The following is a 27,005-nucleotide window of genomic DNA, read 5'->3' as shown; positions in this document are numbered from 1 at the left end:
TGTGTGTGTGTGTGTGAGGGAGAGGAGGTGAGGAGAGAAGCGGGGGGAGGGGAGGGAGAGGGAGAGAGAGGCTAGTCTCTCATATTCATCTTTACTGTGTTGAGTTTAATTATTTTGTTTTTAAATGGGAAGACTTGTTCTCTGTGGCCTTTTGTTTAGAAGCGATATGTGCTATTTTCCCGTTCATTTTTGTTCCCCCAGTGAAGGGGATTGGAACCCTGGGCCTTTTGCATGTTAGGTGAGCCTCTATCACTGAGCTACAATCCAGCCTTAGATGTTTTTAGTTTTGAGACTTAGAATTTGCAGTTCTGCTCATATTGAGTCTGTGGATGTCAAAGTGGGCTGCCTGACGTCTCACCTCTGGTTGCTTTGACCTTGTTAAAGGTAGAAGTGCTTTAGTTCTCACTGCTTTTTCACTGACTTCTTAGCATAGTACTGTTTTAGGTTATTTACTAACCAGTCAGCAAAATCTGGGTTGTTTATATTAACTCTCTTTTTTGTTTTCTCAGGTGAACTGGATGAACATTTGATGCCAGTTGGAAAAGAAACTGTTAAATATGAGGAAGAGCTTGATTTACACGATGAAGAAGAAACCAGTGTTCCAGGAAGACCAGGTTCCACAAAACGAAGGCAGTGCTACCCAAAAGCAGTTAGTATTGGTTAGAACTAAATAAAAATTTGGCCTTTCTGACTTGATTTCCTGTTGTATCAACTCTAAATTTCTCTGCGTGGTTGTTTTTCCAGTCTTGTGATTTGACCCACTCAGTGGATATCAGCTCATTTCTCCGATTCATAACTTCTCTCAGATTAGCTTGTTTCACTTTAGATATTGTTTGTTTTATTCATTTTGGGTTATTGTTTTTTCCTCAAAAGGATTCTTGGACTCATTAGAATGAGTTTATTTTAGTCAGAGACACCATTGGGTTCTCCCTTATGGTGTGAGTCTTGCCCTGCTTGCCGCTGGCACTGAGACAAGAGGTGTGTGTGAGGCAGTGGGCAGGCGAAAAGTGCACAGGGTGGGAGCATGGTCTCCGCCAGGAGGTCAGGTGTGGGCCTCTGGGGTCAGAACAGGTGGTTTCTGTGGACTGTCGCCTGGTCTGTGACATTTGGCAGATTCACACACTAAAACCTCCGAGTCTGACTTCTGGGTATAGCCATACTTGCTAAAGTATTTATTTTTAAAATACTTATATTTTTATGTCATAAGAACTTCAAACAAAAGCAAAATTTTGCTGTATACTTTTATCTTAATCTAAATGTATGGTTCTTTTGCTTTTACAGGTTTTATTTAGTTTCACTTTTTTTTTTTTTTTTTTTGAATTTTTTTTTTTTTTTTAATATTTATTTTTTAGTTCTTGGCGGACACAACATCTTTGTTTGTATGTGGTGCTGAGGATCGAACCCGGGCCGCACGCATGCCAGGCGAGCGCGCTACCACTTGAGCCACATCCCCAGCCCCTTAGTTTCACTTTTAACAAATGTATACCCAACTAAGCATTTTCAAGATCCACAGCCATATTGGCTTTGTGAAACTCATGAGCTTTAGCCACTTTTGTGAAAGCTCGTTTCCTTCATGCTGAGTCTTCCTGTTGGACTATTTCATAGGGCGGATCCCACAGATGATGAGTGTTCTGAGAGCGCCGTACTGCCTTGTGAACTGTTGAACAGACTTCTGCTGTCCCTTGTCCAGCATTTCTGTACCTTTTAACTATAGATGCAGTGATTTGTCATTATCTCAGAAACTGCGGGACCCTAGTCTGCAGGCTGTACTGATAGTGAAATCTTAGGAACAATTGAGATGATTTAATCATGGCTCACTCTCATAATGAGATAGCCATCAAAATGATTGTGGGGATTCATTGAAAAATACTCTCATGTCTTAACTGGGGATAAATCAGATTAGTTTACATACAGACACACACGCATGCTCACAGTCTGTTGTGTGACTTTATTTGTATTGAAAAATAGGAGTGTGTATATGTCTATATATGTTTATGCATAGAAAAACGTTTAAGGAATTATGCAGTATATCAAAATATGACTGAAGATTCTTTTAAAAAATACAATTGATCTAATGTAGTACATTAGTGGTGATATTGCAGTGATTCTTGATTCCTCCTTCCTTTCTCCCTTTCTCCTTCCCTCCCTCTTTTGCTCCCTGTTGTGGTACTGGGATGGAACCCATGGCCTCACGCATAAAGCTCACTACCACTGAACTGCGTCCCAACCCTAGTATGCTAGGAAGAATTTTCTTGCCAACACCTAGAATAGAGGCTATTTATACTTGTGCATGATATTCAATTTTTGTTTCCAACTCTAGATTCCAGAGTGTTTAAGGGATAGTTATCCCAAACCCGAGCAGCCCTGTTACCTCTATGTGATAGGAATGGTCTTAACTACTCCGTTACCTGATGAACTTAACTTCAGAAGGCGGAAGCTCTATCCCCCCGAAGACACCACACGATGCTTTGGGATACTGACAGCCAAACCCATACCTCAGGTAGACCTTCTATCATGACTGTCGGGTTAAAAATATCTTAGATTTTGCTTTTTTAAAAAAGAAATAGGGAAAGAAAAATTAGTAGTAAGTGTCTTCGTTAACTCAGCATATTTAACATTTAAAGAGTGGGGTATCTCTCAAGACTGGGGTATCTCTCCTCCTGATAGAAGGCATCATTTTCTTCTCAAGTTAACTATATTGGGGTGAAGACTTATTGACTTTGAAGGGTGCTTTTGTTTTCTTTTTGCTAAGATTCCACACTTTCCTGTGTACACACGCTCTGGAGAGGTCACCATATCCATTGAGTTGAAGAAGTCTGGATTCACGTTGTCTCTGCAGATGCTCGAGTTGATTACAAGGCTTCACCAGTATATATTTTCACATATTCTTCGGCTTGAAAAACCTGCACTAGAATTTAAACCTACAGACGCTGATTCAGCATACTGTGTTCTACCTCTTAACGTTGGTAAGAAGGGCCCAGGCTTGAAGTGTAGCCACAGAAAGAAAGTTTTGCTGATAATTAGTTAATCAGATATACTATAGCAGTCTCTCACTTTGATGATTCTACATTAGGTACATGTTAGTACACAGCTCAAGTCAGAAAGAATCTTATCTGTGTTATATTTTAATAAGCTAAAGAGTCTATTTTCTTTCCTAAGTTAATGACTCCAGCACTTTGGACATTGATTTTAAATTCATGGAAGATATTGAGAAATCTGAAGCGCGCATAGGCATTCCCAGCACAAAGTATTCAAAAGAAACTCCCTTTGTTTTTAAATTAGAAGATTATCAAGATGCAGTTATCATTCCAAGGTAGGTGCGTAAGCTGGAGGGAAAGCAGTGTGGTGCTTCGTGAACTCGGCAGTGGGGCTGCATGACCCTTCACGGTAGAAGGGGCTGTTTTCTCTGGGCTACTTGCTTTACAGAAACCTAAGCATTGTTAGTAAAGAGATTTTACTTATGAGGGTCAGAACATCTAAATAATGTTGATTGTCTTTCTTCCTAAAGCCTCTGTCCTTTTAATTCCCTAAAGTCTTATATAATTTGATCACATAATAGTTTTGCTTCTTAAAATTTATATAAGTTATATAAATGTTATGTAAGCTCAGTGAAGATAAGAAGTCAGAATATTTTTTTCTTGTGAAAATTTAAGGATGAACTTTTGGGACAATAAAATTAAATGTAGGAACTTTTCAAAAAATTAGAGTACTTGTATAATTTAATCTTTGTTTGATTTTTTTTTTTTTTTTGGGAGGGGTTGTGTGCCTTGAAAGCCATGTTTTAAATGACAGTTATCACCAGTCTATCACTGTCATGGGTAAAATAGTAACTCATTTTATGTGGCAGATATCTCACAGTTAGCATTAGTGATATTCAAAGTATTCATTAACCTGAGCATGTGAGTACACACCCTATAATCCCAGTAACTCAGGAGGCTGATGCAGGAGGATTGCAAATTCTAGGCCAGCCTCAGCAACTTAGTGGGACCTTGTCTCAAAATGAAAAGTAAAAATGAGGGCTCATTCCCCAGTACCACAAACAAACAAGAAACCAATATTCACTTAGTTGTAAGTTTTTGTAAGCTTTCTCTTTTGATTATATTGATGAAATAGATTCTCAAAGATACCATATATCATTCATGTATTATCAAAGTGTAGATATTAAGAACAAAAATAACAAAATAGGAGAGAGCAGAGAGTCAGTTTTTAATTGATAAAAATAGATTTTTTAGGGCCTGGGGTTGTGGCTCAGTGGTAGAGTGCTTGCCTAGCATGGGTGAGGCACAGGGTTCGATTCTCAGCACCACATATAAATAAATGAATAAAATAAAGATCCATCAACATCTAAAAAAATATATTGTTTCCTGTTCAGTTGAAATACATCCTTTGGAATTGATGTTTTCGTTTCTTTTTAACCTTTTGAATTCTTAATCATAATTTGTGTTTCTAATTAAAACAGTTGTGTCTTGACAAAAGTTGATTTAAACAGAAAAGTAATTGTTTTTCTTTTCAGATACCGCAATTTTGATCAGCCTCATCGATTTTACGTAGCTGATGTGTACACTGATCTTACCCCACTCAGTAAATTTCCTTCCCCTGAGTATGAAACTTTTGCAGAATATTATAAAACGAAGTATAACCTTGACCTGACCAATCTCAACCAGCCACTGCTGGATGTGGACCACACATCTTCCAGGTGAGAGCTCCATAAGTGACGTCAGATTGCACTGGAGGGTTTCATTTTGGAGGTCGGGTTCACATGTGGAGGTTCCCTGTGCCCCTGGCCTACCCATAGACTCTGAAATCAGGACCCCTCTGCACCCAGGCATACCTGGGAGTATGATTCGGGAGTCTGTGGTTAAGTGAGTTCGCTGAAGTTGGAAGACCACTGTGAAAGCATACTTACTTTTGTTTGACAAAATTGTTTTGAAATTTTTATAGACTTAATCTTCTGACACCTCGACATTTGAATCAGAAGGGGAAAGCTCTTCCTCTCAGCAGTGCTGAGAAGAGAAAAGCCAAGTGGGAGAGTCTGCAGAATAAACAGGTACTGGTTGTTGCTGGTGTCGTCACTGTGTTTGAAGATAAGTTTCAGTTTTACATCATCAGGTTCACTGAGTGATTTGCAAATTGGGGGGAAGTCACTCTACCTTAGATTTTGTTTTGTTCTAATCAGTATTATATATTGAATTTTACTTGAATACCTTCTTCAGTAAGGATTGAGCATTCTGCTTTTGTCATTAGTCCATGCTGTATCACACAGTCATCCTCATGAATCTTAGGTCAAATTCCATTTAGGCTTAAAGAATTATTTAAAAAATATATGTGAAATTAGATCTTATTAGCATTTGTAATTTTCATCTTCATCCATTAGTGAAATTGGTCTTTTAATTTACTTTAAAAACATTTTGTGTATGTGCCAGGCGCACGTGTGTGCTTTTTATTTATCTATTCACCTTTTTTCCTTATTCCAAAGATACTGGTTCCAGAACTCTGTGCTATACATCCAATTCCAGCATCGCTGTGGAGAAAAGCAGTCTGTCTCCCCAGTATACTTTATCGCCTTCACTGCCTTTTGACTGCAGAGGAGCTAAGAGCCCAGACAGCCAGTGATGCTGGCGTGGGAGTCCGATCACTTCCTGCGGATTTTAGGTATGCCTGTACTGTTGGCCAGGAAAAAATGGGTCGTGAAGTCCTATTTGTGAGAATGGAATTAATTTAAATTTAATTTTATATAAAATATTTCTTTAAAAAGTAAAGGCAAAACATGGATGTCTAACACATTTAAAAAATGTCTTGTTGGACTTGCAAGTGAAAATTGGCACATTAGGTTATTAAGCCCTCTGTTCTTACCAAGTTACAGAGGGAGGGGAGCCCAGAAGCAGAGGTGCTTACTCGTCCCTCAGTGCTGACATGGAAGTGAGTGAAAACAGGTCTTTAGGACAGCTTCCTCTTTGGAAGAAAACCCTGTATATTAAAAAGCAGTTACCCTGGGCTGGGGATATAGCTCCCTTGGTAGAGTGCTTGCCTCACATGTACAAGGCCCTGGGTTCAATCCACAAAAAAAAAAAAAAAGGTCTACCTCTACCTCAGTATTCTTTGTGTTCATTATTTTTTTCCCCCATTAGTAAAGTCTCTGCACCCTAAGGAAATTTTTGGTTTAACCACTGAAATTAATTTTGGTTATCCAATAGTCCAATTCTAGGGATTGAAATAACTCTAAAAATACAACATTAATGGGGCTGAAGTTGAAGCTCAGTGGTAGAACACTTGCCTATCACGTGTGAGGCACTGGGTCTGATCCTCAGCACCACCTAAAAATAAATAAATAATTTTTTTAAAAAAGGTATTGTGCCCATCTACAACTAAAAATAGATATATTTTTAAAATATTGATTTTTTTAGCTATAGTTGGACATAATACCTTTATTTATTTATTTTTAGGTTGTGCTGAGGATTAAACCCAGGGCCTCACATGTGCTAGGAGAGCGCTCTACTGCTGAGCCACAACCCCAGCCCTAAAAATATATCTTTAAAAAATATAACATTGACAATCGCAGCTCTGTTGATTGAGTACCTGCTACAGCGTTAAATACGTGTTTAAATGAGGCAGCCTATATTAGCTCATTTAATCCAAGGGCCATCCTGTGAGGCAGGAATCCTGAGCTGCATTTCCAGGTACAGAAACTGAGCCACAGAGTTGTGTAAGCCGCTCACCTAGTTAACCAGAGAACCTGGGTTCCAAGTCCTAATGGCCACCTTTAGGCTGTGCCATGTGCCTCAGTCATTGCACTGTGCTCGGGCAGGGCGGAGGGCAGGGCAGAGGGCAGCCGAGTGAAACCAATCCCACTTTATAACTGACTTTGTGTGGAGTGTCAAGTGATGTTGATTTCTAGCTTGGAAACTTGTTTCTCTCTAAAAGTAGAGGAGTGTCTTTATTTTGTTCTTTACTATTAGTTTTTTAAATTGAAATTGCTGTGTTCTTAGCTAGCCCTTTTGAGGGATCTGAAGAAGTTATGAAAATGTCTTTGCAGATACCCTAATTTAGACTTCGGGTGGAAAAAATCTATTGACAGCAAATCTTTCATCTCAATTTCTAACTCCTCTACGGCTGAAAATGATAATTACTGTAAGCACAGCACAATTGTAGTCCCTGAAAATGCTGCACATCCAGGTGCTAATAGAACCTCCTTAGAAAACCATGACCAAATGTCTGTGAACTGTAGAGCATTACTCAGCGAGTCGCCGAGTAAGCTTCAGATTGAGGTTTCAACAGATCTGACAGCAGTTAATGGTCTTTCTTACAATAAAAACCTTGCCAATGGCAGTTACGACTTAGCTAACAGAGACTTTTGCCAAGGAAATCAGCTGAATTACTACAAGCAGGAAATACCTGTACAACCAACTACCTCATATCCCATTCAGAATTTATACAATTATGAGAACCAGCCCAAGCCCAGCGATGAATGTACTCTACTGAGTAATAAATACCTTGATGGAAATGCTAACAAATCTACCTCAGAAGGAAATCCCCTGATGGCCGCGATGCCCGGTACGACAGACACCGTTCGAGCGCTTATGGACAGGAGGGGTGCTGAGCAGAGCCCTTCTGTTGGGTACTCCTCGAGGACTCTTGGCCCAAATCCTGGACTCATTCTTCAGGCTCTAACTTTGTCAAATGCCAGTGATGGGTTTAACCTGGAGCGGCTTGAAATGCTTGGCGACTCCTTTCTAAAGCACGCCATCACCACGTATCTGTTTTGCACTTACCCTGATGCTCACGAGGGCCGCCTTTCGTACATGAGAAGCAAAAAGGTAAGCTGTGGTTCTCTGGGTTGAGCGGCAGGCTCTTCAGGGGCCTGCTGGTAGTTTGCAGGGTGGTGTGACCTCGGGACAGTCCGCCAAGCGCTGCGCTCCTTCGTTCCACAAGGGCCAGGTGAAGCCTGTGGGTTCTCGCCTGGTGACACGAGTGCTCCATGCTGTCAACACTCGGGTTCAGGGGTCAACTGATGTTTGTATGCTTTATTTATTCATAGAAATTCAGTTCAGGTAAACCTGTTGGTGCAAGTCTAAGTCCTAGATCCCAAGGGAGACAGAGGGATCACAGAACCCCGGGTTGGCACTTCACCCCAGGCGTGGGAAGCCTTTGGGTGGGAGGGCGTGTGTGGGCAAACGGGGGTGTACACTTGAGTAGGACACAGGCTTCGGGGAGCTGTGTGGGGGACAGAGTCACAGGCATCCCAGAGCCAGTCAGTCCCTGTTTGGTGTAAGGAGTCACATCAGAGTTGCTGTGAGGCTCCGTGACCCCGGGGAAGTGTGTGTGCTTCAGACGAGAGTGGGTGCAGGGCGGCTCGTGCAGACTGTTAAGTGGTGACAAAGAAAGTGAGCTGGTGACCCTCGGCTCTCAAAGGAAGGCCACTCGTGAGTTGGAAGAAGAGGCATGTGCACATGTGTGACCAGCACCAGTGACGGCAGAGGAGCCAGCGCTCGGCAGGTGCAGGCGGCACAGTCCAAGAGTGGGAGAGCTGAGGGAGGTGTGGAGGAGGCGCAGGGCGCGCCAGCTGAGGGCCTTAGTCGGGGGTGAAGCGAGGGACCAGGACGATAGTGAACTGATAGTTCTTAACGTGAGTGGTCTCTGGGACGCAGCGTGGCTTAAACAGCAGAGCCAGAGCAGGCCGAGCAGCAGGGCGGGCAGGCTGGAGTTCTGGGAGAGGGAGCAGCTGAGGCTGGGGAGGGAAGAAATGGCACCTCAGCCACCACCAGGCACTGCTGAGGCCACTTTGTGTGTGCATCTCTCTCTCTCTCTCTCTCTCTCTCTCTCTCTCTCTCTCTCACACCACATGCACAAACATACCTAAGCCTAATTTAATCCTGAGTATAATTTGGAGAGATGTGTACTTCCATTTCTATAGATAGATAAACAGGAGGCAGGAGAGGTTGACTCACGCTGCAAGTAAGGGCAGAGTCTGGAGACCCTGCCTGTCGCTGTCACACTCAGCTGTTTCTGGTGCTCTCACGGCAGGCACTGTGCTGAGCGCTTCTCCAAAGGCTCCACCCGGAGTTGCCTCAGCAGGGCTCCAGGAGGCAGGTGCTGAGGAGTGTGGGCAGATGGTGCCGGTCACCCTGCTGGCCCAGCACCGTCGGGAGAGTGTCTGAGGCTGGAGGCCACACCACGGCCTCCTGTCCTCTGCTGCCTTCTGATGAGCTGAGACAGGGTGGTCATGCCCTGACGGGAGCTCTGCCAGCCGGGAGGCTGAGGAGAGCAGCCATGTGGAGGTCAGAGAGGTAGGAGGTGGGGAGGGTTGTGCCTCGAGACCTCGTAGGACATGAAGGGGAAATGCTCCGATCATTGGGATTTGGGACTCAGCTGTGGTTTTGCAGAGGCCTCTGTGGGGAGGGAGTTGAAGCTCTGAGACAGATGAGATTTCTGAAGAAGATCTGGGAGTCTGAGGATGAGCGCTTCGAGGGAGGAGGGAGGACTCCATCCCTGCGTCTGCTCTGAGCCCTTGGCTCCTAATTTCTTACAGAAATAACTGTCGCTCCCTGAGCCAGGATGAGGGCCAGGTCAGAGGACTCCCGAGGGCGGGCCTCACTGGGCTGTGGCCTGCTACTCCACAGGGACCTCACGTGCTCACCACCCAGCCCTGTGCCTTGGCTGGCCCTGCTGCTCCTCCCGGCACTTCTCCCCCTTTGCCTCCTGCCTGTCCCGAATTTCAACTCATCCCTGAGTTCTTCTTTAGTTCCTTCTCCCTTCTCCATGTGGCCACCCACTTGTTCTTTCCCTTCCTGGGAATCCCCTTCGCTTTATGCGCGGCTTTATAGTCGGGTGTGGAAAGGGCAACTCACATTTTATTGGAGTCAGTTCTGGCTCAGGCGGTGAGGAGAGCGCTTGGCACACAGCAGCCGTCCTAGGCAGGTCTCTTCCCCCACCCCGGGTCACCTTGCAGGGACTGCTTTGTCCCTCTGAGCAGTTGCCACAGGGCTGCCTGGCCAAGTGCCTTTCAGGATTGGGTACTTGGCTAAATAGTAGCGGGGTGACATGCACAAGGGCTCAGGAAGTGCTGCAGTGATATTTTTAGAAAATGGAAATGGGGTGGACAGTTCTGAACCCGAGTCTCCAGTGAGAACTAGATGAATGAAGTGGTGTGAGAGGTTAGGGAGAGGCCAGAGGCTCTGGGAAGGGCGCCTGGACCAGGGTGGGCAGGGAAGCGCAGCAGGATGTGCAGAGAGAGTGCCTTGCACTGCCTTTGCTCCATGTTCAGACCATGGAATGAAATGTCATGCAGGCCATCCAAACAAAGGAGCATCACAGTTGAAATCACATTTGTACGTAGGCTCTAGGAGGGAAGGCTGTGAGTACTGCACAGCACCTTTGGACATGCATTCTTTCTTACATTGATAGTTATAATTAGTAATTTGTATTTTATATTAACAGGTTGTTTTGAAGACTTTGAACTTTGGCTCATTAATAAGGAATCCACATTTATATACATATATTTACATATATATTAGTTATATATAATATAAATTACAGTGTATTTTTTTATTAAGAAATATTTAACTTGTATTTGGAGTAAAAATGGGAGTTCATAACCCAATTGAGTCAAATGTATGAAAGATGACACATCATGAGCTTTGTAATGTTTTGAACAACCAATAAAAAAAAAAAAAGAAATATTTAACTAACTATACTAAAAGTTATAGAATACTTGGGAATTTAAAACTCTTTTTCTATCATAGAAAAATCTATGCAGCCCTTAAAATTGGTAACCCGTTATAGTAACATAAAGAACATTTAGCTGAGAATATATTAGTAAGCCTTGTGTAGTTTCCCCCAGTGATCTTAATGGTAAGTGTCTTATGATTTTTTCTGCTGAAGGTCAGCAACTGTAATCTCTATCGCCTTGGCAAAAAGAAGGGACTGCCCAGCCGCATGGTGGTGTCTATATTTGATCCCCCTGTGAATTGGCTTCCTCCTGGTTATGTGGTAAATCAAGACAAAAGTAACACAGATAAATGGGAAAAGGATGAAATGGTAAGTTTTTAGTAATTGGAAGTATTTTATTTTTGGTAGCTGGTGAATTTTGTTGTTTTTTGTTTGTTTGTTTTCTGATCATGGTATGTTTACAACAGATATTTAATATATTAAATTAATTCTTTTTAAGTAGACCATCTTTTCTGTGGAGGATAATTTCCATTTTTATCTTCCTTTACCAAAGGCAGGAGATTTTGTTATATTTTGACTTAAAAGAAATCACAGCCTGTTAAGTTTCACTTTACTATTATGTATTACAGTTTATTCTAAATCCTTAGCTATATTCCAGGAAATGACTTTCAGTGACCCATGATCTTCAGGCTGTGTGTAAGAGTGATTGATTTCAGTAGGATCTAGCTTTTGCACCTTAGGATTTTCTCAGGACTGTTTCTGTTCTTGTGAACTGGGGTGGGGGAGAAATCATCACACATAAAGGTTGTGCTGTCCTGGAGATCCTGAAGTCGTGCTCCAGGAGACTCCATGTAGCACGGCTGCCTGCCCTTGTCTTGTCTTGAAGGCCACCAGAGGGCGGCTGGGGCCTATGCGCTGTGACGCAGCTGCCCAGTGGACAGTGGGAGAGCGCTGGGGCCTCTCCAGCCACACACATCTTCAGGCAGCTTCGTGTCCCAGGTTATCTGCACCAAAGGTAAATTGGCTCATGTTACTTCATTTTTCCCTCAGGCTGATGGCGAGCACACAGTTTTCCAGGTTCTATTTTCTGCATAGCATTTCTGTACGCCTTTCCTAGGACATGTGTTGTAGGTATGTCTTTAGTATTTACAGGTAGTCTGCTCTGCGACTATTCAGTTTATACCTGTTTATTGAGCCTACTTTAACTCATGTAGTGTTTGACTTATTACAGAAATGATTCTTATTTGGAAAAGCATTAAGAGAATATTTTAATGCAGGTTACTTCAGAAAAATCATGTTTGTTATTAATTTAGAAATATGTAAAACCAATAGAAAATGTATAGATTGAGTTTTAGAAAATATGTTGCATTGCTATGAAAAACCTTCCAATAACAGCTGTCGTCTTTATAAATAAACCCTGTTTCATAATATATTTGACTCTTAAAAATTGTAGCATAAAGGTGACCGGCATGTCAGCTTTGTTTTTATTGTTTTAAGATGGAGGTCCTCGTTCTCCTTGGGTTTCTGATGGTGTGGCACTTTGGTTCTTGGAGCGCATCGTAAGCCTGGCCCTCCATCTTGGTTTGTGTGACTGGAACTGGCCCTGCATCATGTTGAGGTCTTGTGCCTCGCCACCGCGCCGCCCCCCCCCCCCTTTACTCCTGCTCTGCGGCAGATGGGGTCAGCTGACACCTTTGCACACAGGTGCCTCCAAGAAGAGAGAGTGGTGGTGACTCAGGTAGAGAGGTGACGTGAACTTTCAGAGAAAAGGGTTCACGCTGATGTTTCCCTTACAAGGTGTGAAGTGCTTTTGGAGAACTTTCTGTGAGGTCGATCCCCACATTATTCAGATAAAGAATCTGAATACCAGAAGCATGAAAGGACTTTGCCCAGGATCACACTGTTGGTGATAAAAACTGGTCCTTTGTGTCCTTGTGTTCTGCTGATTTCAGCTGATTGTGATGCCTTATTAAAGAAACAAAAGGACTTTTTTAATTTTTAAAAAATTATCCAGTCTGATTTTTTAAATTGCATTTTGGCCTATTTTGTCTGAAGAACCAAACAATAGTCAAGAACAGCTCATATTACCTTGGAAAATAGAGCGGTTTAGTTCCTTGAGGTCTACCACTGTAGTTTTCTTTGGTGCCCTTTCTTACTCTTCAAATTTCTTTTTTTTAATTTAAAAACTGAAGGATATATAGTTCTAGATATACGGCTTGCCTTACTGTTATTTCTTTTCAGCAAAATCAAGTGTTTCTCTTTCAAACCTGGTTTAAAAGAAAATCTTTGCACTATTTAAAAACTGCTTAGCAGTTTGCAAATGTTTGTCAGAGTACTCTGAAAAGTTGTTACAATCAAAATTGAATCATGCCTTCCTGCCCTTCTCCCCAAAGGAAAGTGGTGGACTTGTTGTTGTTATTTTGTTTTGTTTTCACGCTTAACAGAAATTTGGCATCTTTCTAGCATTGTGAAAAAGTTACATCATTACAAAAGCCTAGCCTATTATTAAGGTTGTCATTCACAAATAAGCTTGTGCCAAAGAAATTGGAATTAGCAAAGATTTTTTGACAGCAATTGGATTGTTGTGTTTCATGTTAGTCTAAATTTTCTATTTTTGTCAGTTATGCTATAATCTGTTACTCTGATTACTGCAGCTCAGAGTGAGAGGAAACACATAATTTCTCAAATTCATAGCTTATTTCAGCATTCGTTTTTATTTGTTACAAAGCAAAGCAGTTTGGTTCTACATTCTAGCTAATGTGCTTTGATTTGAAGTGGAAGTCAGGAGAAAAACTTTATTATAAAACCCTAGCATATGTTTTTAGTGTTATAAGGTTTTAAAAATAATTTCATTTGTTTTTGTAGTACATATTTACTTAATTGAAATGGTAACGCTTTTCTACATTGGAATTTCATTTTATTAATTTGGAAATTAGTTCACCATGATTTAAAACTTTGTCAGCCAAGTGGGATATCTCTGTGATCAGCAGATGAGTGCCTGCCTTGTGTGGCCTGCCAGAGTTGAAGTTTTGCAGTGTGGACATTAATTTTAACTTTATATCCATGTTCAGGAGTCTAAACTTAAAGCTTTATACTGGATAAAGGTCATTTTAAAACTTAGAAAATGAACATTCAAAGAACATGTTTTACTTTGTTTATATGATTAAATAACTTATTTTATGTTAATTGAAAACAAATGGTCATGATTTTAAAGTTGCCTTTTAGCATTTGTGGTTGTCATTTGAAATTATCCATAACCCTTGCTTTTATTGAGTTTCAAACCCTTTTAAAAACAGCAGCTATGACTCCCCTCCTTCTCCCCATTCCCTGTTTCAGACAAAAGACTGCATGTTGGCTAATGGCAAACTGGACGACGACTCAGAGGAGGAGGAGGAAGAGGAGGAGGAGGAGGAGGAGGAGGAGGAGGACCTGATGTGGAGGGCTCCGAAGGAGGAAGCCGAGTATGAAGACGATTTCCTGGAGTATGATCAGGAGCATATCAAGTTCATAGATAACATGCTGATGGGCTCAGGAGCTTTTGTAAAGAAGATTTCTCTTTCTCCTTTCTCAACCACTGATTCTGCATATGAGTGGAAAATGCCCAAAAAGTCCTCGTTAGGTAGCATACCATTTTCATCAGACTTTGAGGACTTTGACTACAGCTCTTGGGATGCCATGTGCTATCTGGATCCTAGCAAAGCTGTTGAGGAGGATGACTTTGTGGTGGGGTTCTGGAATCCGTCAGAAGAAAACTGTGGCGTCGACACAGGAAAGCAGTCCATTTCCTACGACCTGCACACAGAGCAGTGCATTGCCGACAAGAGCATAGCTGACTGCGTGGAAGCCCTGCTGGGCTGCTACCTGACCAGCTGCGGCGAGCGGGCTGCTCAGCTGTTCCTCTGCTCGCTCGGCCTGAAGGTGCTCCCGGTGATTAAGAGGACTGCTCGGGAAAAGGGCCTGTGCCCTGCCCGGGAGAATTTCAGCAGCCAACAAAAGAACCTTTCAGGGAGCTGCGCTGCGGCCAGCCCTCGGCCCTCGGCGTGGAGGGACTTGGAGTACGGCTGTCTGAAGATCCCCCCAAGGTGTATGTTTGACCATCCAGATGCAGACAAAACCCTGAATCACCTGATATCAGGGTTCGAAAATTTTGAGAAGAAAATCAACTACAGATTCAAGAATAAAGCTTACCTTCTGCAGGCCTTCACGCATGCCTCCTACCACTACAACACTATCACTGGTAAGGAGCCCACCTGCGCCCTGTCCCTGCAGAGGAGCCTCTGTGTGCGTCCCATTGTTTGGGCCTTATAAAAACAGCTTGTGCTTGCACAGTCCTGGGCTTAATGTGCTTGGTCACAGAGGAAGCAGACGAGAACAGAAAGAATCCTTTATTTTCGTCGTCTTGTGGGGAGTAAGAACTGCTTTGTAGCTTTGACAGCTGGGAGTGTGACACTCTGGGTGCTGTCCTAGATGTTGCAGTGTTAGGGAAATCTGAGCCCTCCTATTTTGCTGTTCTTTCCCCCATCTTATCCAAGTATCTTTCTGATGCCCACTCAGTGCTGCTTTTGATTCTTGATTTATTAATATATTCTGCATGTGTTTCCAAATCTTTTTTATTGTTCTTAGTAGACAAAAACATCCCTCTCTCAAGGTCTTAGGGTCTTTTAAAAAATCTGAAGATGAAAAGATTAAAGGAAACTTTTTCACAGGAAGGTTCCATTGCGCTTGCCCTCGTTCTGCCGTCACCTTTCTACTCTGCATTGTCTCTTTCCTCCTCCTCTATCAAAGAGGCTCCTAATCCATGAGAGTAGAAAGCAGCACAAGTTATTAAAACAAAACTCAGCTTCAGCCTGGGAAACAAAATTTATATTTTGTTTTCTGTATGAAAATAATAAATGCTTGAATCCAAAATATCAAAGCATAAAGTTTGTAGCTTGTATGATTACACTATGTAGATTAAGATGAGATGCAAAATAGAAAACCACAGTATGAAACATTCTCTGATTCTGGACTTGAGGACTGATGTAGGTCAATGGTTTTCTCAGCGGGGGGAGAGGTGGTGCTTGCTCTGTGCTCACTCTGCTGGGCACAAGGCCTGGGTGCCAGCCTGTCCCACTCAGCCCTTGGCTCTTGACTCCATGGCTATTTTGGGACCGGTCACTTCATGTCTCTCGGCCTGCATTCCCTCAGCTGAGTGGATTCCTTTAGTCACCGCTAGCAGGTCGGGACGTAGGCTGGCACTGAAAACTTCACATTTTGGCAGCCGTCCATCCTTGCCCAAGTGCTTTGCTCACGCACACAGCTCCTTCCTCAGTCTCTTGGTTTGTGTCAGATTCAGCATTCTAGTTCCAGTTGAGAAGAGGGTCTCCTTCTGTCAGGAGTGGTGAAGAGTGGTGTCACTGAGCCACACTTTCTGCAGTGTGGGTGAGACACTGCACAGCGTGGTAGCACAGCATGAGGGGTGGCAGGTGTGTGTCGGATCTGGTGTCGTTGAAGCGGCAGTGTGTGTGGAGACTCTAGAGGGTGCCCAGCTCCTGCCTGGCCAGCAGGTGCAAAGAAGAGCACCTGTTAGATATATCACCTGGCAAATAGCAAATTAGTTTTTTTGGCCACTTGAAGATTTTATGACCCCAATTTATATATATAATAAATTTGCTTTAAATTGTTGTTAAAATTTAATTTTCAGAGGCTTTAGTATGATATGATATAAGTAATTTTCTCATTGAGGAAGATATACAAATAGACGTCTTTAAAACGGGTCTGGGGATCACACCTCACATCAGTTACGTATTCGGAAGGAGAGTAGATGTTGCTGCACAAGCTGATGGTTCCACCTTGGATCCTCGCGCAGATTGTTACCAGCGCTTAGAATTCCTGGGAGATGCAATTTTGGACTACCTCATAACCAAGCACCTTTACGAAGACCCACGGCAGCACTCCCCAGGGGTCCTGACCGACCTGCGCTCTGCTCTGGTCAACAACACCATCTTTGCGTCACTGGCTGTGAAGTATGACTACCACAAGTACTTTAAAGCTGTTTCTCCCGAGCTCTTCCATGTCATTGACGACTTTGTGCAGTTTCAGCTTGAGAAGAACGAGATGCAAGGGATGGACTCTGAGGTCAGTGCTATTTAAAATATGTTGAATTCAGTGTTGAAGAAAGCCATCCCACTAGCAGTCTTGGTAATTTGAGCTCTGACTTAATTGCTGTCCAGAGGGACACCTGAAGGCCAGGGCTGCGCTGTCCACAGGCTACGTGTTCTCAGGGAGAACTGAGAAGTGACTTGCTGTGGTCAGGTGGGCTTTTGGACTTGACCGCCCACACTCTGGGCTGTACAGTATTGAAGTGGAGAGGAGGCGCTGCGGATTGGCAGCCACCCCTCATCAGGCTCCCATGTTTATGCACACTAAAGAAGGGCACCTCCCCCTGCCCCAGAGCAGGCTTGACCTTGGGGAAAGCTCAGGGTGGTTTATGATGCCTTTTTTCTTTTTAAAATGCATCTGAAATATTTGCTAATATCTGAGGTAAGCATCGCAAATACATTCAGTTTTACTTGAAATGGGAAAATCTCATCTGAAAACCAAACTTCTAAATTTTTAACCATTGGGATTTGGGAAGCATCTCCGGTAGGTTCAGCCAGAGGTCCTCTGGTGATAGAAGGAATTCTGATGTTTGCCCACAGTGAGCTCTCCAGAGCCCTTGTGGGAGAGGGTGCTGCGGAGGCCTTGCCAGCCACCTCCCACCCTCCAGGGTTCATCCCTCTACCCAGGGCCCTGGGAGAGCGCTCCCATTCCTTACTCCTCTCATTCTGATCCCTTTTGTTTTCTTATTGTATAGGAGTTTATTCTGGACTTTGTAGCTGTCTTAATTGTTCTTGTTTTAATTTGTACCTCCTCTCTTTTCTAATTGCTCCAAACTACTGTTGGGCTGTAGTGAATTTTTTTTTGCTTTTTGTGAGAAAAAAGTGAACGTAGGTTTTTAAAGCCTTGCCACAGGGTGAGCGTCAAGTGCTGCCTGTACAGCTGCGCCCTGCAGGGAGGGCGGTGGGCAGGCTCCTGTGGGCCTTCCTGCAGGGCCAGCTCTGATGCAGAGCAGGCGCAGCCCAGCCGGGCAGGAACTGTGTCATCCAGGTCCCAGTGTCCCTGCTCCTCTCACTCTTTAGGAATATTGTACTTCAAAAGTGGAAGAATTCACTAAATTAGATTTCTGTTCTCTTTTTGATGCCATTGGGGCACACTGTTCTGTTAGGGTTTGTTCTTTGACTTCCCTTGGTTTATAGAAATGTGTATAGAAGTTACAGACGCTTATTGAGAATGTCACGGTCTGGCTTTTCTAGCTTAATATTTGATCTTAAAGAAGTTTCTCTTTCTCTCTGTTTCCTCAGCTATAAAAGGAGAGAATTTAACTTACTAAGTTCAAAAATTCCTTTCTATTTCAAAACAATGACATATGAACAGTAAGCATCTTGTTTTTCTAGTTTTCAGCATCATAGAGAAGTTTGTGTGACTAAGTGTCCTCTGTTTATTTCTCTTTCACAGATATTGTGCATTTATTTTAGAAAAATTAGAAAATATAAGTAAACACAAAGAAAATTAATTAATTCAAGTTGCCTAATTATGCTGCTCCAGAAATAACTAATATTAACATTTTGAGATGTATTATTGCTAATGTGTATAAAAATAAACATGCATAACACATAAAATGGAATAATGTATAGTGTTCTTTTCACTTAATATATTGTAGCTGACTTTCCATGTATTGATTGGCATTATGGTTTTCAGTAGTGGAGTCAAATATGGCTAATTCAGGGTTCTTTATGGTTGAATAGTTAATAGTTTTTAATTAGGACTTCTAGTAAACATGGGTGTTTTAAGAAAAATTCTTGAGGCAGAATTGCATCATAGAATTCGAACTTTTAAAAAGGCTTTTGATACATACGTAAAATTTTAGCCTGTTAATTTGAATATACTGTCAAGTACTCTGTTATAATGAACATTTATTAAGTAGTTTAATGAAAAGAGAGCCTGGAGGGGAAAATCTTCCAGAAAAAAAAAAAAAAAATCTGCCATGAAAGTCCTGTTCTCTTGTTCGCAGAGCACACCCTGCCCAGCCTGTCCTCGTTAGCGTCCTGTTTCATCCTCGCCAACCTTCCTGGGGGGAGGACTGTTTCAGTGTGCAATTCTTTGATTATGAGTGAATTTGAAAAAGGGTTTTTTTATACACTTATTGACCTCTAGTTTTGTGCTAAACTTGTTTTTGTTTTAATTTAGAAGTAATTTTTTTCTCCTTTGCTGGGTGTAGATGCTAAATGGGGCAGGGAATTTTCTCCTTTTTTAAATTTTTATTTAAGATTAAAAATCATGTTTGTGGAAAAATCTATCACAGTGTTGCAGGCGACCCATAAATGGTTGGTATTGTTAGCGTTGTTAGAAGTACTAGCTAAGGAAAGAAAACGCGTCTGTGCACTGCCTCTCTGCAACCTTTGGCTTACGTCACTTTCTGTTATAGCTTAGGAGATCAGAGGAGGATGAAGAAAAAGAGGAGGATATTGAAGTTCCAAAGGCCATGGGGGATATTTTTGAGTCACTTGCTGGTGCCATCTATATGGATAGTGGAATGTCGCTGGAGATGGTGTGGCAGGTGTACTATCCTATGATGCGACCACTAATAGGTATTGTGGATTCTTTGTTGAAATAAAATTTAAAAATGTCTCAAGGATATTACACACATAATTCTTTGATTTTGATTATAGAAAAGTTTTCTGCAAATGTGCCCCGTTCCCCTGTGCGAGAACTGCTTGAAATGGAACCAGAAACTGCCAAATTTAGGTGAGCAAAACAATATGTGTGGAAAATAATTAACTGCCTTAAGAGCAAAGGGAGAAGTTCTTGAAATATCATTAAACAATGATTTTGAAAAATACTGATGCCGTGGCATGCTATTATCCAATTTTCATCTGACTAAACAGCTCTTTTTTTCTTTTTTGTTTTTATAAAGCAAAGCTAAATTAAGGCAGAAACGGCAGCTGCTCTGTCGGCGGTGTGCCCCCGTTTAGCCCTAATGCACGTTTCCTTTGTTCGGTGTCAGCTCGTACCCAGGACATCGGCCTGACAGTGCATATGGAATGCTGACTGACAATGATAATAAATACTTCTGACTTCTAACTCAGGCTGTTTGGGTTTTTTACAGCCCGGCTGAGAGAACTTACGATGGGAAGGTCAGAGTCACTGTGGAAGTAGTAGGAAAGGGGAAATTCAAAGGTGTTGGCCGAAGTTACAGGATTGCCAAATCTGCAGCAGCAAGAAGAGCCCTCCGAAGCCTCAAAGCAAATCAACCTCAGGTTCCCAACAGCTGAAGCCCCTTTTTAAATTTAAAGACAACAACAACAACAAAATAAAATAAAATAACAGAATTAAGGGGAAAATATTTAAATCGAAAAGAATGATTTAAGTTGGTATTGAGCAGAATGAATGGAAGGCAGAATTTAAAGTTTGATAACAAGATAGATAACAGAATAAAACATTTAACATATGTATAAAATTTTTGAAACTAATTGTAGTTTTAGTTTTTTGCGCAAACACAATCTTGTCTTCTTTCCTCACTTCTGCTTTGTTTAAATCACAAGAGTGCTTTAACGACATTTAGCAAGTGTTCAAATAATTATTGACGGTTTTTTGTCTGTTTGTTTTTTTGTTTTTTTGGGTTTTTTTGCGTTTGTCGGCTTTGCCTAGCGTTAGAAGGCCATGGAGCTTAATCCTCAAACAGCCCCTAGAATTCCATAGCGTCCTGAACACCCTTCGGTGCATGTGGTAGTGCCACTCCTGCGGGAGTCCTTGCCCCGAGTGGAGCGATGCAGTCGGCGAGAGGAGGAGCGAGCAGGTGTAGGCTTTTCTTTCCATTTGTGTTGTGTAAGGTGAAGTTCCAGGCGCTGTTGCACTTGATGGTAAGGAGTGGATTGTGGATCAGCATTGGCTGGCATGTTGGTGAATCAAATTTGAGTTTTCGATGCCATGTGGTCCTGCATAAAAAAGGTTCTTGCCTTAAAATTAAAACTTTCATGAATATTCTTTAATTTCTGAACAAACCATTTACATTCCCTTTGTTTTATTATACATTAGATGTTGAGATGGAGTCAGTTACAGCTCACTAGTATAGTTGTTACTACAGGATTACACTAGAATTCCTGTCACACGTATTCCAAAGACATTTTAAAAACCAGAATATGAATTTTTTTAACATCATAATCAAAATGATCTTTGGCTAAATACCCAGTTTTACTAAAAACCTCCCGCTAGGTAGTTCCAGTGATGGGAATGTTTGTGGTGAGTGATTTTGCTCTGTAGGCTGTCGCTCTAATGAAATAACCCTTAGACATATCACACCTGAACTATGCTGCAGACTTTATAACTGGCTGGTGGTTTGTTGCAGAAGCAGACAGAGCACCTTGCTATAGTCCTCTCTCCTGCGTCTCCTGCTGTGCTTTCCAGCGTGGCACACACTCTCCCCAGAGCTGTGCTGGCAGTGCCACGGGAGTGGAACGTTGGCGATGGTCTGCCGTGACTTTGATACATCTGTGGTTTAGGTCATTGATTTAGGTAAACTAGCTCATTATTTCCATCTTGGGAAAAAAATTTAGGCATTTGCCAGAGTTTCTTTGATTAGACTTGTAGGCACTCTTCACTTCAATACCTCAGTTCTTCTTTTCTTTTGCATGCATTTTCCCCCTGTTTGGTGCTATGTTTATGTATTATGCTTGAAATTTTAATTTTTTTTTGCACTGTAACTATAATACCTCTTAATTTACCTTTTTTAAAGCTGTGGGTCAGTCTTGTGCTCCCACCAAAATACCAGTAGAAGTTTGCTGCAATTTGCCCCATTAATTATGCTTGAAGTTCAAGAAAGCTGAGCAGAGGTGTCTCGTATTTTCCAGCACATCGTTTTGAAGTCGATGCTTCATGTAATGCTGCATTTACGTTTCAATTACATTTGGATATTTTTCTGCACCATCCACTCGCAGAGAAGGACCTCTGCCCACACACAGCAGCTTTCAGCTCTGCTTCATACTCAGCCCCAAGTGAAGGGGATGTTGAGCTTCTCCAGTGTATTTGTTGTCTTAATTTGAGATCTAAATTCTTAGAGTTTTTGAGCAAATTAATCTAGGTGACTGATTTTAAAAATAATTCTGATGTACAAACCTTGGATGTCTATTTGATTTAAAAAAAATATATTAGGTGCGATAATATTAGGTAAAACCAAGCGATTCCTGAATTATATAACTATGAAAGTGTACAGGTAACAGGTGAGGCTGGATATGAATTTTACTTGTGGGATGATTTGTGGTCATATCATGGCTCTCTTGATAATTTATAAACTACCTGATGCCAGGAGCTTTGGGCTTTGCATTGAATCTGATGCATTTATCCCAGTGTTAGGGCGTTCTCTGGCTTCTTGGCTTTCAAATCAGATTGTTTCAGTCATGATTCATTGAAAATGCCTCAATGTATTTTGTAACCTTAAGAAAAATATTTTATGATCATACTAAAAAAAGTTCAGACTCGCATATGATTAGGCCATACATTCTCAGGGGCACGAATTTCTTGCTACTATTCAAAATGTTTTATCAACAGCAAACATGAGCTACTACTATTACTGCCCCTCTTTTTTTTCTTTGGAAAAAAAGAGCTGATATTAACAGTTTGAAGCATTCTATGATCCCCTGGTGACTAAGTAAAAAATAAATAAATATTATTTAGACACATTAAATGGTTATGAACGCTTTTGTGCTGCTGAGTTTTCATGCTGTCAAGTTTTCCCCAGTTTAGTTTGTTGACATGTTTTGCATCTGTCAATTAAGAAAAAAGTCACTCTGTTGCCCCACTTTAAAACTGTGTGTGCATCTTTTGCCCCTGCAATGGCCATGGGGGCAGAACATGCCGTGGAAACGGGCTGGTGAGTGGGGCTGTCCCCGGCACATGATAATGGACCGCTGAGGTGCCTCTCGGCAGAGCCACTGCAGGAACCCTGATGGTGTGCAGGTCGGTTGGCATGGACCTTCACTGTAAATGTCTCCTTTCTTTCATGATATGCTTTCTGCAGTCCTGACTATGCTGCGTTTTGAAGAGCTTTCCCCCTCTGTTCTGTTCATGCACAGATGAGCGTTGCACTTGGTACATGCTTTACCTCATTTCAAGGAGAATATGCTTAACTGAGAGGAAAAATGTGGTTTGGCCTTGCTGCTGTTTTGATTTGCTGAATTTGAAAAAGATGATTATAATGCCTGCAATGTGTCATATACTTGCACAACTTAAATAGGTCATTTTCGTCTGTGGCATTTTTTACCATTTGTGAAAGTATTGCAAAGATTTGTTAACTGAACTCTTAATTATGTTTTAAAAATGTTTGTTACATTTCTTTTACATGTGTGAAATGATTAAGTTTAGAATGACCTCTAACACTCCTGTAATTATCCTTTAAAATACTTCTATTTTTACTTTCTTAATAATAATAGCCTGCCCTCAGAAAGATTCGATGCCCTGCCTGCGGAGCAAGAGTCTTGAGATGGCTCTGGCTCTGCGTGTCCAGTTCCCAGCTGCAGTTGCTCACCCGCAGTCGGCTCTTCCAGTCGTTTCCTGGCAGTGGGTGGTGGCCGCAGAATACAGAGAGTATTCAAGACCCGGGCCCACCCCACCACACTCTTAAGGCCCTGTTAATGTAAAACTCTGTATCCTGCTCGGTTAGGGCATCTAATCCTTTCCCGCAGAAACGAAGGCCAGCAGAGACTGGCGTCTTTATTTACCTGTGTCCGAGTCACGTTTGAGTCTGTAGCTGGTTTACAGTTGTCCGTGGAGGAGGAGCTCATGCCGTGTGTACCACCCGTGTGGTTTTTTTAATCACATCTAAATAGGTATATTTTTCCAGCCACTGATTGCTTTTCTGAAATTTAATTATTTCCAAATAAATTCTCTTATTTTATATTGTACATGAGAAGTTTTAAAGATATGTTTAAGACCAAGAGTAGTAAAATGACTTTAAAAGTTGTTGGAGGTGCCAGTAGCAATATCTAGGGAATTTGCATTGAGACCATTGTATTGTCCACTAACGGTGAAAATGAGCTTTCAGAACTAACTTGTAAATATGTTTTCATCGTTGCTTGTTTTTTTTCTATCCATATTTGGACGTCAACCACAGACAGTTTAAATTTTGTAGATGCCCTCAAAATTCACTGCAACAGCAGGTTATATAGCAAAAATGCAAAGATGAACAGGAGGAAGATCTCTGCCTTTTCTGCTGTAAATAGAGTAAAGGAAAATGACTAAAATCAAGTAATACTAATACATCATTTCATTGACAATAGAATCTTCACATCACATGCTGCAGCTGTTTTTTAAGGAACATGATGTAATTCTTTCATAGTAATCATGCTGCAGAAATTTGCAGTCTGCACCTTATGGATCACAATTACCTTTTTTTGTTTGTTTGTTTTTTGTTTTCTTTTGTAATAATTGTAGCCAAGTAAATCTCCAATAAAGTTATGGTCTGTTCACTTTGTGTCCTTTGATCTTTTTCCCTTCCAGTTTTGACTTACTTCATGTGGATGATAACATTTAAATAGTGGTAGCAGAAATGTTTTAAAAATGTTTGAATTCCCTGGTGAATCATGTAAGAGTCCATATTTTCACAGGAGGAAATTTGGTTCATCAAATTATGCTTCTTGTCTACCAACAGAATTATATTGTAACAATTGTCTTTTTGCAAGTGTGGTTTTTTCTGAAATTATGTCACAGTTGATTAACGTGTTCCAGGTCCTGGGATCATTGGTGATATGTTTGACACATTGCTTACGTGAAATTAGTTATTCTGAAGCACAGTGGACAGAATGTTCAGCTTCCAGGTTTTTAGGACACATTTTCCATATTATCTATTAAGAAAGAATTCTATTACTTCAAGCTTGTGAGTCAACCTCTTGGTAAGTAATGTAAGCGCGAAGGGGCAATCACTTGACTGTAGGAAGATGATAGGCAGATGTTTTATAGAATGAGAAAAAAATTTTTAGTCTTCCCTTTTGCAAGTTTAAATTAATCCCTTCCTAATCCCTCCTGGTGGCCCTAAACCAAAGGAGAAGAAAGTGTGTGTATTTCAACCCTAAGTACTTGGGGAAGTGCTGCGTGCCTGTGTGTGCTGGTGTTCCTGCCCAGAACACACTGGATGGTCCGGCCGAGCCTCGTGGCCTCATCTCCTTTCTGCCACTGTTGACTGTGACTTCCAGAGACGAGCAGTCATTCCCTTCTGTGGCTTCCGGGACCAGCAATATCTAACAGCCACACCACGGGATCACTTTGCAAATCGAGATGTGAGTGAGAAGATTCAAAATGGAATTGGAATGTTTTTGTGTGTGCAGATCCATGAGCGCAAGGCAGGTTTTAGATGGAGGTGGATCCCAGGTCACAGCCAGCTCAGCTGTGTGCAGACCTTCAGGCCAGGAGGATGCTTCCTCACCGTCTCATTTTAACCCCTTTAAGTGAATAGTCCCATGGCGTAAAGAAAGTTCTCGGTGCTGTACGACCATCAGCACTGCAATCCTCCTCCAGGACTCACCCCACGCTTTCCACGAGCCCGCACTCTCATTCTTTCTGCATTAGTGTAACTTCATAGACATGAAATAGACATGATTGTCCTTTTGTGTCAGGCTTACGACACTCGGCGTATGTCTTCAGGGTTTATCTACGATTTAACAGGGTCAGCGTTTGCCCATTGAGGCCATTGCCCGTCCTGTGTGTGGGCCCCACGCCTTGTTCATCTGTCCTTTTGCTATTGGACACTTGGGTTTCTCTCACTGGTCAGCAGTAGTGAGTGCGGCTGCTGTGAACACAGGTGTACATGTACCCGTTGAGTCCCTGCCTTTAGTTCTATAGGGTGCAGAACCACAGTGTGGCCTTGCTGGGTCATGTGGTGATTCTGTTTAATTTTCTGGGGAGCTGCCATACTGTTTCCCGTACATTCCCGGGGGCCACTAGTCAGGATTCCAGTTTCTTCATATCCTCATTAACACTTTGTTGTTTTTGTGGTGTTTTGGTAGTAGCCATCCTGGTAGGTGTTAGATGACATCTTACTGTGGTTTTGATTTGCATTTCTCTTAATGATGAGGGGTGGTGCACATCTTTCCATTTTCAAAGGTGCTTATTGGCCATTCTTCTTTGGAGAAATGTTTATTTTAAGTTCTTTACCCATTTTTGAATTGGGCTAGCCATTTTTGGTTGAGTTTTTGGAGTTCTTTACATATATATTTTTCTGTAGATATTTAATCCTCTAGATGTTAAACCCTTCTCAGACATATGATTTGCAAATATCTTCTCCCATTCTTTGGTAGCCTTTTACTCTCTTGATAATGGTCTTTGATGCACAAAGATTTTGAATCTTGATGAAACCCAACTTATCATTTTGTTTTTTCTTTTTTTTTCCCCTGTGCTTTTGGTGTCCTGAGAAATTATTGCCAAGCCTAGTGTCACGAAGCTTTTCCACTGTTTTCTTCTAGCAGTATGTTTTAGCTCTACATTGACACTTGGAGATCATTTTTGTGTGTGGTGTAGGGACAGGGCCAGCTCCATTCTTTTGCATGTGAATATCCAGTTTTTCCAGCACCACCTTTTGAACCTTTTGATCTTCCTCTTGTTCTGCTGCCAGCAGGCCTTCTGCTCCCCGGCTGCCCGGCCGGAAGCCTCCCCAGCATGCTGTCTGGTTCCTGTCCTGCCCTCTTGTTCTGCATCTTGCCAGTCCACCATCAGCAAATCCTGTTGATTTGGCCTCCTGAGCACAACCTAATCCCATCCCCACCATGGTGGGAACTAGTGTGGTCTTTACCTGGGCATGTCGCCGCCACGTGTACTCTTGTCCCTCTCTAGCCTATTTTCCATTCTGTAGTCGGAGTGCTCTGTTTAAAGTAGACATCCACAGAGACCTGAACTCCTCTCGTGGCCTTGAGAGCCCCTGTGCTCCAGTCCTGCGAGGGCCCGCCTCTTCCCTCCACTCACCTGCTCCCTCCACCAGCCCAGGCTTGTGGCCATATCCTGGTATATACCAGCTCCTCCTGGAATAGAGCTGGTTGTAGGTGTGACAGTTGCTCTTCCTGCATCTGTGGCCTGCTCCTTGCAGCTTGCAGCCTTGGGCAAGTTGCTGCAGGCTTCAGTGCCTGCTGCTCTACCACAGCAGGGGTGGTACTCAAAACTGGAGCCTGGGGAGCAGAGAACACAGGCCTTTGGTGGGAAGGTCTGAGCCCCGCTCTTGCCTGTGGTTCAGGCCCCCACCCCACCTACCCATCTCAGACAGGACAGCCCGTGTTTAAGGG

The 27,005-nt window shown here is 42.2% G+C and overlaps 1 protein-coding gene across 3 annotated transcripts in view; it reads left to right on the top strand.

The window, feature by feature from the left end:
- The window catches only part of LOC107144727 (endoribonuclease Dicer), a 29,735-nt gene extending 5,529 nt beyond the window's left edge, over positions 1–24,206 (top strand). The window contains exons 5-19 of one of the 3 annotated variants that reach the window (XM_048799278.1): positions 510–649; positions 2,321–2,500; positions 2,753–2,966; positions 3,160–3,313; positions 4,514–4,696; positions 4,942–5,047; positions 5,477–5,652; positions 7,034–7,814; positions 10,879–11,034; positions 11,552–11,680; positions 14,002–14,902; positions 16,514–16,782; positions 19,172–19,334; positions 19,416–19,491; positions 19,853–24,206. In XM_048799278.1, the coding sequence (XP_048655235.1) occupies positions 510–649; positions 2,321–2,500; positions 2,753–2,966; positions 3,160–3,313; positions 4,514–4,696; positions 4,942–5,047; positions 5,477–5,652; positions 7,034–7,814; positions 10,879–11,034; positions 11,552–11,680; positions 14,002–14,902; positions 16,514–16,782; positions 19,172–19,334; positions 19,416–19,491; positions 19,853–20,018 (3,794 nt within the window). In that variant the 3' untranslated portion in view covers positions 20,019–24,206. Of the gene's footprint in view, positions 1–509; positions 650–2,320; positions 2,501–2,752; positions 2,967–3,159; positions 3,314–4,513; positions 4,697–4,941; positions 5,048–5,476; positions 5,653–7,033; positions 7,815–10,878; positions 11,035–11,551; positions 11,681–14,001; positions 14,903–16,348; positions 16,483–16,513; positions 16,783–19,171; positions 19,335–19,415; positions 19,492–19,852 lie in introns of those variants that run through there. The other 2 variants (XM_015488549.2, XM_048799279.1) reach the window with 2 other exon arrangements.
- The last annotated feature ends 2,799 nt before the right edge of the window (positions 24,207–27,005 follow it).

This window comes from Marmota marmota, unplaced genomic scaffold (genome assembly GCF_001458135.2).
Source record: "Marmota marmota marmota unplaced genomic scaffold, marMar, whole genome shotgun sequence".
Taxonomy (NCBI): Eukaryota; Metazoa; Chordata; class Mammalia; order Rodentia; family Sciuridae; genus Marmota; species Marmota marmota.
The sequence above is the reverse complement of the archived record's forward strand: the minus strand, read 5'-3'. Positions and strand labels throughout refer to the sequence as shown.